The sequence below is a fragment of the Melospiza georgiana genome, chromosome 1 (assembly GCF_028018845.1).
Source record: "Melospiza georgiana isolate bMelGeo1 chromosome 1, bMelGeo1.pri, whole genome shotgun sequence".
Classification (NCBI taxonomy): Eukaryota; Metazoa; Chordata; class Aves; order Passeriformes; family Passerellidae; genus Melospiza; species Melospiza georgiana.
In genome coordinates this window covers 137,129,844-137,140,824 of record NC_080430.1, presented here as the reverse complement: position 1 = coordinate 137,140,824, position 10,981 = coordinate 137,129,844, and the positions used below count along the sequence as shown (strand labels likewise).

The 10,981-nt window shown below is 36.9% G+C and overlaps 1 protein-coding gene across 1 annotated transcript; it reads right to left on the bottom strand.

The window, feature by feature from the left end:
* Positions 1-3,013: 3,013 nt before the first annotated feature.
* On the bottom strand, positions 3,014-9,230 carry SLC7A13 (solute carrier family 7 member 13). The gene is made up of 4 exons (XM_058040319.1): positions 8,507-9,230; positions 5,942-6,073; positions 4,002-4,366; positions 3,014-3,259 (listed from the first exon to the last, which is right to left on the bottom strand). The coding sequence occupies exons 1-4, from the start codon at positions 9,228-9,230 to the stop codon at positions 3,014-3,016; spliced, it is 1,467 nt and encodes a 488-aa protein (XP_057896302.1).
* Between the last annotated feature and the right edge of the window lie 1,751 nt (positions 9,231-10,981).

Genomic DNA, 10,981 nt, shown 5'->3' with positions numbered 1-10,981 from the left:
TTTTATAGTATTCTTGGAACTTAGTTCCAGGGGACTAAAGGCATTCTGAACTTACTATGAAAAATCAGCTCCAAGGTACCCTGTCTTAAGAATCCAAAGTTAGTGAGCAATTTTGGTCATGCCTCCTTTGTTTCCATCTAAAAACTGGAATGAAAGGAAATGGAAATCTGTATATAGTGTCTGAATAGTGTATATTCACCAATTCCCTGGCTCTTTGCCCTGCTCCTAAGATAAAAATCCATACTTGGACTTGAATCTCCATAAATGGTTCTCCATCCAGGTATTTGATGTGAATTGAAGGATCTCAGGGAACATCACAAAACTGATTTCTTGTGCAACCTACACATCAGCTTAACTTACTTTCAGCAAGCAAAGATGATTCCACTGACACAGCTCATAACAGTCCAGAGAAATTAGTGGTTGTTTGTGAAGGGCCTAGGTGCTGACATGAGGAACACCATAAAAAAGTCTGTAAGATATCAACAATGTCTGTCAAGAGCAGCATTTGAGCATAGAGTGATAAACAAAATGCAAGATCACATGCTGAAATGGGGAGAATATGATAGTGAATTATTTGGCACCATCCATTCATTCCAATAAATGAGGTAAGGGTATATAGAAAGAACAGTTTATGATCTAATAATGCAAGGCCATTGAAAGATGCCTTTGCAGAGGGGCTTAAACTTGCATGGACATTTTTAATTCTGATCTATTCTAAATCTTCTCATCTTGTACATTTATGTGCCATTTCGTAGATTTTTGTTTTAAAAAAAACTATCTACTTCATATTCCAGAAAGATACATAAAAGCAATTTATTTAATATTAAATTTCATTGGGACTTTTGAGTTCCCTGATTGACTGGAACGGCTAAACCTTTATATTTGAAGTTTGTATCATTAACAAATACATGCTCCAATTACACAAACATACCCTGACATATGTTATCAGTGGGTACCCAACTCATTAGGGAATTAAATAGATAGTTGACAAACTATCTATTTAAGAAGATAAGAAATAACATGGAAATAACACACCCAAGTGAGTAATTTCCCCCGATGCTTGCTTTTTCTAATCATTTGGTGTACAATATATTATTATTGTTACATAAACTTTTTTTCCTTAAAACTTCCACTTTTCTTTTACATATTAAAATATAGATTTAAATAAATTACTTGAAAGTTCATTTGAAAATCTGTGGCATTGCCACAACTGTATTTACAAATCACTGATGGATGCTTTAGTCACAGTACAATAATTTCTTCCATTTACAATTCAGTTTTTAAAATATAACTCCTCTACAATGTTGATGAGTCTCATAATGTTTTGAATTTAAACAGCAAGAGAAATGTTTTTCCAATAGCACTATTAAGTGAAATTAAACATTGATTCCTTTCTTGCATTCAGCAGGATCCAGTCTCCAGTTCACAGTATACATTCACAGTATACATTGCAGTCCTCATTTGTATGAACTTCTCTTCATAGAGCTTGTTAAAAGGTATAATTTTTTCTTCAAATTTTCATTCTGTGTCCATTATCACCTTGAGAAAAGCCGCTTGCTACATATATTTGTTTTAATTTGGGGGCTCATTCCAGTGCAAAGTCAAATCCTCTTAAACCTTCAGTTGATTCCTGGTTTTATTGATGGCCACCCTAGACTTTGGGTAGCTATGAAGAATTCTTTATTTGTCATTGTTATTTCCAAAATTGTTACACTTTAGTGAATCGAGTATTGTAGCAAGATTTTTTCATTCCACTGTGTTATAATACAGTGCCCTGTAAGACAGTTTCACCAATACAACACCCATCAGACCAGAGAGATCACGGTGGAGAGTGATCAGCTGGGGCCATCTGCTGGTTGTGTTGCTGATCTTTCATTGCCAGATTTGGAAAATCACTTTATATTTGTAATTCTATTGTAATTATAAAAATGGCAGCATATATTAATAATCCCCTCCAAATGATGGTTTGTGTGTACTTTTAATTTATTTTTAAGATTAAATATTCCATGAACTCTATATGGCCCAATTATAAGAAGAAAAAAGAATTCAGTTGTCTTGTTTTCATAAACAAAATTTAAATGGAGGGAAGGGGGCTGAAAAAAGCTTTTACTTCTCAATAACACCAAAACTAAAACAAGGAATAAAGTAATATTGATGCTAAGATGTAAATGATTTAATAAAGGAATCTACATATCTTTGGCTTTTATTTCTGTGATGAAAAGGATAAATAATTTTTATTGTCTTGATGCATTGTAAGATTTCACCTTGAATTTTTGTGTTGTTCTAAAATAGCTAAGATGCACCATGTCAAATTTTCTTGCTATTTAAAATGATCAGTCAACTTTATGATAGTCTTCAAAGTCTTTTATTAAAAATAAATTAATGCCAAAAAAAGTAGCAGATGAAGAAAATATAAAGTCTTTAAAACCAAAAGTTCTAATCAATGAGCTACTGCAAACTAAGAATAATCCAGACAATTTAGTTCAAAGTGTGAGTGTATTTTTATAATTATGCTATTATGTATTTATTCACTTATTGTATGATAATACTGATAATTATTTGTGTTTGTGTGATTGAGTCTTATTTCCATTTTTGCAAGACTCTAAGCAACTTTTAACTGTGTTTTCAGGAGCAGCAGAGAGCATTTTACAGATTTTGCAAGTTTAAGAGAGATCCTTTGGACATATTAAAATAGTATACATATATATTTATGTATTTATACAAACATATACATATTAACTTATACTAATGCCATGATTTCTTTGATGAAGTGTTTGGTCATAGGTTGGACTTGATGGTGTCAAAGGTCTTTTCCAACCTAGTTCATTCTGTGATTCTGTGCCCATACATACATGTATGTGCATGTTTGCAATATATGTGTATACATCTATAAATGTATATGCATGCACGCACACCTACGTATCACACCAACATCTAAATTGTCCTGTTTATAGCCTCAGTTAAACAAAATCCTCTGTTGGCTCTTAGTTGTACTGAGATTAAATATCTGCCATTATTCACATTTGCCCTCAGCAGGTCCATCAGCAGGACAGACTTCTAACAGGAGCTGTAGGTGGCAAGTAATTTTATCAAGAAATGGAAAATGCAATTTAAAATGTATAAAGGGCAGATAAATAATGAGACTTCCAAGCATGAACAGGAAAGCATAAACATATTGCATGTTTGGAGACCAGACCATGGGAGCTAGAACTAGGAAGAAAGACATTGCCACCATCATAAATGGAACTGGTAAAAACACCTGTAAGAGAAAGGAAAAAAAAGTGGGTTAGGAAATAAACGAACCAACTTGACTTTTTGCCTCATTCATTAGAGTAACAATGTGTTTGTCACAGTACAGTACCACCTCTCATGCTGCTATAAATTCACCCAGGACAAGAGTCATCTGACTCAAATTGCCTATAAGAGAGGAATCTTTTTAAAAATATTTGTTTAGGCTCCTTCTTTTGTCAAGGGGGAGAGACAGGCAGTATTGGGAATCCATTTTTATCACATATGATAATGTGGGTTCCCATAAGACACTCAGGGCTGGGTGCCTGGAAGCCTTCACAATGAACATGCACTTCTAACCCAAACTTTCTGACTGCTGGAGTAAGAAGAAATTCAACCTATCTTTAATGCCTGTGATTATGTCAAGGAAGATGAGAGCAGATCGAAGTTTAATGAACTAAAGGGCAATGGGTCCTAAACTGTTCTTGTTATTGCTCCACACTGGTATGGTTCCACATTGTTTGCACATCTCCCCCATTCTGCAAAGAACCATCTCATGTATTCACCTTCTCTGGGGCAGAGACCATCTGTTTGTTTCTCTTCTTTTTACAGTGAAGCAAAATTTTCAAATGAGGCTTAAATGAGGCATTGAGATTATTATTTGTAATTTTGTGACTATCCGCTTTAGATTTGCACTTCTTCTATAACTTTTGCATGCTACCCAGGACTCAAAAAATAATATATAAAAATATTTTTAATTTAGATCCATTTACTTTGTATGGTCGGTGTAGATGAGGTTCCCGGTATCGAAGTACAATCAGGCTTGCACAAGTCAATCCAGTCATAAGCCAGGCAGAAAATCCAAAGTAATTTGTTAGCATAATAAGGTCAGAGGGGATGATAAAAATGGATGCAATGGTGGTTGAAAAAATCATGGCTGGTGCTGGTGTACAGGAGTGGACATTAAGCATGGATATTAAAAGAGGTAAATGTCCTGACTGACTTCCAGCATAGCTTAATCGACCGAGTGTGAACATGCTGCAGTTGAGGGCACCAAATATTGAGACAGCAACAGAGAGAGGAATGATCCAGGCAACAGAGGGGATCACTCGATCAGCCCAGGTGACTGCCACGGCAACTGCAAGAAAGCAAAGAATTTGTGTAGTACAAAGACCGTCTTCTGAATAAGTGACAGACTCAACAGGAAAAAAACTTAAAATACAAGAAGCACTTATTATTTACCAGCAATGACTGCTTTTTCATTGCAGTAGTCAAACACTAATCCAATCCTAAAGGTATTTCATTCAGGAACTAAACATTTCCTGGGAGGATGACAGCAACGAGTGCTGCCTGCCAGAGCAAGCCAGGGAAACCTGCTGGGGCCAATACCACAGTCATGGACTGCCCAGCAGGAGTGAGTCACATCTCACATCCTTCATCACAAGCACAGACACCTGGGCAAGGAAAGAAAATTAACTCCTTGATCCCTGACATAACCATGGTGCTGACACAATCTGCTGTTACAGGAAACTGCCAACAAGAGCACATCTACAGTCAGAGATGAGTCAACAAATGTGCTATTAATGAGATTTTGCTTTGGGTGGAACTGGGAAATGTGAAAGATTGTTTCTAAACAAGAGATATTCAATATTGCTTGGAGATTAGCTACAGCTGATATTGTAGTGAGAACAATATTTAGTGGGTCTATAATCAAACGCCATGAGGAACATGGGTCTTGCAGTGTCCTGTGCACTGTAGGAAGTAGGCTATAATTTTAAGGTTATCTTCTGAGCTGGCATAGGTAAACACAGTTCCCCTGGTATGCATGAAGCTGGTCATGCCAGCTGGCAGCTGTAGTTCATGGACAGTCTGGTATTTGCTGCCTCCTTCATTGTAACATACAAATGATCCAAGTCTCCCAGCAGACAGCCTGACAGTGGCTGAGCGACAATATGAGGTTACTGAGTGACTGGTACACTGTTCTCATTTATATTAGTGAGCTTTTATAATAGGAAAAAAAAAGATTGATCCATTCAAATGAGGTATGGTTTTTGTCAGGCCTGTAGGCAAGGTCTGACAGCTCAGTGTCATTACCGTGGAATTTAAAATGTGCTGCTTGGACAGTCAAGGAGAAATATAGTTCCCTTTGGAGCCTTACATGGCCAGTTTATTGATACAGGATCTGAGAAAGGGTTTATACACACTGGATTTTGTATAGACTCTTCTGAGAAGTCACAGTATTTATCATGAATAATACACACCCAAAATGGCTACATTTTTATGTCCATAGTCTTTTCTGTACTCTTGAACGTGTTAGACTTGTCCACCTCCTAAAGAGTGATGGCTTTAGTCTGAGACTCAATGAGACAGAGAAAGAAGGAAGAGATAGGATTAAAACTATCTCTTTATAAAACAAAGGAAAACAAAGATCATCTCTATACTTGGGACCTGACTTTCACCTTATTTTCCAGGTTTTAATACACTTCTGATTTCTTTTTAGACAGTGTAGGACAAAGCCAACAATTTCAACAATCTGCCTGCATTCATCCAATTTGTGTCATACATTAAAATTAAAGAATTCTCTGTTAAAGGAAAATGAACCCAAATTTCTGGACTGGGAAGTTAGGTGAGCAGAAGTAACCCAGGGCATTGACATCAGATGGATTTGTCAATGGGCCAGTTCTTTTTAATTAAAAAAATATTAAATACATACCTGAGGAGACAATTTCCTTAGGTGTGAGGACAGTCAGATATGAGATGTTCACTAGTAGATAAAAAACAATTACTGCAGGAACAGCAGTCATCACAGTTAAGGGGATATTTCTGCTGGGACGTTTCATCTCCTCTGAAAAATACAATTTAAAACAACAAATGAAGCAAGCAGTGTAGCTTCTGCAAGTGTTTTTCAGTGGTGAAGCTGTGCAGTTTGACAAACTGATGCCAAACTCCTGCCCCAATCCCTAATCATGGCTGCTAAATTCTCTGCTTGTGAAGTCCTACAGTGGTTCTCAAACAGGTTAATATCAAAGATTCTTAAACAATATTGTTTTACTTAGCTATTTTTAACTATTTTGGAAGGAGGGCTGGATGAAGAACCGATTGATTCACAAAATGATAAAAATGAGTGATAATTTCCCTTTGATTTGATTAATCACATCTTTGACTTACATTAGAAAAGTGATTTGGTAGAAAATTTTCAAGTAGCCTTACCTGAAAATCACTAGCTTAAACATGAGACTCTTAAGTCACATTATTTATTCTCATGTCACCTCATGAATCCTGATCTTAAACTTAGTGAGCATATTTGCATATTTCTACTCAAAACCTTTCTCTTTGCTTTTATATCAGAAGTAACAGAAAAAACCAAAGGTATAGACATAAGAGCAATAATGCAGTGGCTTTAAAAGGGGGCCATTCCCAGATGGATTTTGATTATTATCATCTTTTCCAGGGAAAAGATGGTGGAGGAAAACTGTTTAGTGCTAAGCCTGATAGCTTAGAACTACTCTTACCAAACAAGAAAAAAGCTGAATTTTGCAGGTATATAACTCAGACACAGGCACACATTCTTGGGCATGTCACAGTCCCAGCAAAAGATGGAGCTGGTTTCCAGAAGCTTAATCTCAATCACCCTCATCTCAATCAGAAAGGTTTGTTTAAATTTCTTTCACTCCTTCCTCCTGTTCCCTCACCACTTCCCACTTCCCTCAGCATTTACTGACAATTTCCTGAGTATTACCAGCAAATAACTGATAAGAGGGAAGAAGTGAAAAGTGAAATGTGCAGCTTACTTAAACTCTTTTTAGGAGACAGAAATCTGCTTCCTGCTTTACATTTGATTTCTATCTTCTGCTCAGGACATCAGCCTTGAGCCATGATCCCTGTGCTGGCTGTAGTGCATGGAGACAAGACTGAAGGACCATCTGAATAGTGAAATTCAGATACTATCAGAAAATTTGGGATTTATTTCAGATATAAAAAATACACTTAGTAATTTTGAGCTCAGAAGAGAATAATCACCAAAATATCCAATTTACATTTATCTTGCCATTTGTTTTGTTGTTTATTGCAGTCTTGCCAGCCAGCTGACACCTGATGCATCAGCTGAAGCTCACAGAAATGAAGGTATTGTTGAAGCATAGGAAACTCAGGTCAGTTTGAAAAAATTGCATATGTTACATCTATCTAAACAGCTGTGCTGCCCAATGTATGGCATTTATTAGTACTGCTAACTGATCAGAATAAATCTGTATTTTACCAGAAGTCTTGCATTTTCTCAGGCTTACAAAGCCAAGTACTTGTCCTTAAGGAATACCTAAGGTTTCAAAACCACACTTTACTGATTTATATACATTTTTTTAAACTGCAGCCTATTTTTAAAGCTGGAGTACCTGGATTATAAAGACAACAGTCAGGTTTTTAAACATTAACCAAATTTTCACACTATCCTCACCACTGAACTTTGTGGTATGCATTTAACACATTCCATTTATTTAATGTTTTACATGACAGAGGTCAATGGACACAAATGGTTAAAGATATAACAGCAATATCCGCTTGCTTACAATATAATTCCATTAATCTGATGATACTATAAAACTCTATTTATTTAACTTGTGATGTGAATACCTAACATAATGAACATCACCTCTGTAGCTTTAATGAAAAAGTTTATTACTGCCATATGTCAGCAGATACAGAATAGGCAAGTAAACAGATATTCAAAAACCTTTTGAATTTTAAAATGGAGTACAAATTCTATGAAAAAATCTATGCCACCTTGCACAGACCTCTCTTTACCCTCTACTGGACTTCAATATTTCCCAGGAAAATATATCCCATAAAATTACTACATTCTAACAAAACTCAAAATTAATTTGACCATGTTCAAACCAGCTGCATAACCACAGATAAGGCACAGATATTTAAACAGAAATTACCTATGCACACATAGTTTGGCATGGATAACTAGATACTTTCCTAAAAATACACTACATGGACACTGAGAAAGACAAAATGCAAATATTTAATGTATGAAAAAAAAATTAACTATTATGATTTCTCTTGTACTTTCTTGAAAATGTCAGCTTCATTCTGCACAAAAAGCAGGAATTTTTCCTGGAGAGGAACAACGCCTCTTCTACCAGCCCAAACAAACACTTACGTAAAATGAGAAGGACCCTGTGGTCTTGAAGCAGAGACAAGTTCTCCCAAAACAAGCTAAGGAACACAAGAATGAGAACTGCAGAACTAAATCTAAAGAAGAGGAGCAGAATACCTGCCATGTAGTTGAGGGACCACCAGCCGCCGTACGCGTACAGCCCCTGGAAGAAGGCTTCGGCAATCTGTGAGGCGTTGGGGATCTCTGAGCTGAACATGTCCTCAAACCTGGCCAGACTCTCCTTTTGCCTGGTAACGAGGAGAACTATGCCACCAACAGCAATCACAGACAAGGCCATCATCTTCAGCAGAGTGAAAACTGTCTGCACCCACGCAGACATTTTGACGCTGAGGCCATTTAAAATCCCCAGGGACCAGAGAACGGCCAAGGCCAAGCACTTCTTCAGCACATCTGGTGCAGGACAAATGCCATAGAATGGCTGTGTGGCATATTCAGCAAACAGCAAGGCTCGAGCAGCATTTGATGCTGGCTTGGTGAACGTTGCTGTCCAGATAAACACGAAGGCGGGTAGGGATCCAAGGCCTCTTTTAATGTGGCTGTACTCTCCTCCGGAGAAGGGCAGAGCGGTTCCCAGCTCCGCATAGCAGAGGGCACCCATCAGAGAAACCAGCCCAGATGCGGTCCAGATCGTTAGTGCAACGCCAACATTGAGTAAGGAATGTTTTAACACCCCTGTGGGAGACACAAAGATCCCAGCTCCAACAATTGATCCTACAATAAAACTTACCCCATCAAAATAACCTATATTTCTTTTGAGTTGAATCTTGGCTTTTCCTTTTCTTTGAACATCTTTGGGGTCATTGTTTTCTTCTTTTCCCATTTTTTTGTGGTTTTTTTTCACAGCAGATTTCACTTTGTTGTCAGCAGTCTGTCATAGCCCTGCTTGCTAGTGAAATGTTATGGGAAGCTTGGCTTAATCATTCAGAAAAGAAAGCATACCTTGGGTTTGATGTCTCCTGTGTGAAGATAATTAACCAAATACTTCAAGAAACACTGGCAAATCATGTACATGTTGGTTTAATATGTACTTCAGAAATTATAAGGCCTGCAGGTATTTTTAAAGAAAACAACATTAAAATTAATGCATGGCAAATGCTCATTTCTCAGATGATTTTCATCAACAGATTTCATTTTGTTTAATGTACATCTTCAGAGACAACCACAGAGGTGAGTAAATGTGACTTCTACATCAACCTTAGGAAAAGAGGAAGGATATGGCAACATGAGGAAAGAAATCAACCTTCTATATATTATTGACAGTGACATGGATGTTAAATGAACAGCCTGCCTCTTTTTTTCCACCATCTACTCAGAAAAGGGACAGTGATAACCAATAATCACCAGTATGCTTTGCCAAAATCTCATCAGTCACTGGGTATATTGGAGCTTGTTTATACTTCACTCATTAAACATTGCCCTAGAAAGAAAATTACCAGTTTTATTCCCAGTTTTTTTCTGAGCACACAAGGATAGACTAGTACTCAAACATGTCCTAAGATGGCTTTAGTCTTCAGACATTGATGTGAGGGAAGGAAAGAAGCTGTATCATAATTTTCATTTCTGCATGGGACCTGTGGAACAGAAAGAAGAAGATTGGAAGTTCCCACTAGTGTGGCATGTGTCTTTTAAGGTGTGACTGCTGATTTTTCTACATACTTATCTGTTGCATATGTTGTGTTAGGAGCTTCTCTTCAATCAGATGTGGAGATGCCACAAACAAATTACTTTTGTACCAAAAATGTAATTTTTTTTTTAAGATGCAGAGAAAAATGGGCAGAAAGAAGAAAACTAACTGAAAAGAAGCTCAGCATGAACCCTAAGGGCTGTGTAAGTGCCCAAACTCGTAACTGCAAAGTTCTTACTTTTTGTCAGTAAAGTGGCAGAACCAGTTTTCTCCTGCAGGTCAAAGCTCAGCAGTGCAGTGAACAAAACTCATGCTTTCACAGGGGCCAACTTGAAAGACAGAGTGGTTCACACCAGTCTTGAACAGCAGGATTTCCACTCAAATACAAAATAAATTCATCTGAAAATTAGTTTATATAATATGCCATCATGTAAGAAACCTATGGCTAAAATAGGCATGTGCATGGACTGCTCTTTTAATTGTTTCAATGACCTGAAGTGAGTTTCCTTCACCACAAAGAAGCTCTGCAGCGTGGTCAGTGACAGAATCTACAGCCCCAGAGCAGCCTCTAACTATAAGAAAATTCTTCCATTTTCTCCAAATCCCTGCAGCACTCTCCAAATACTTTCATCTTACAGACCACAAAAACTGTAGTACTGCAAGAAGCACACCTCTACTTACTAAAACTTGCATACATTTTAAACTGCATTTATTAATTTCCTAAATGGTAGTATGTATTTAGGTATGCATTTACCATGCATGATTAAAATTCATAATTAAAATATTAATAATCTAGCATTCATGATTGGGAAATTCAGCATAGCATTTGTTTTACATGGCTGAAATAAGTAATTTCTTTTTTTATTTTCTGAGTCTCCTTCTCTGTGAATGCACACATATTGTGTGATATCCAGCAATCTTCCAACTCTCTTATTCTGCCATGTACA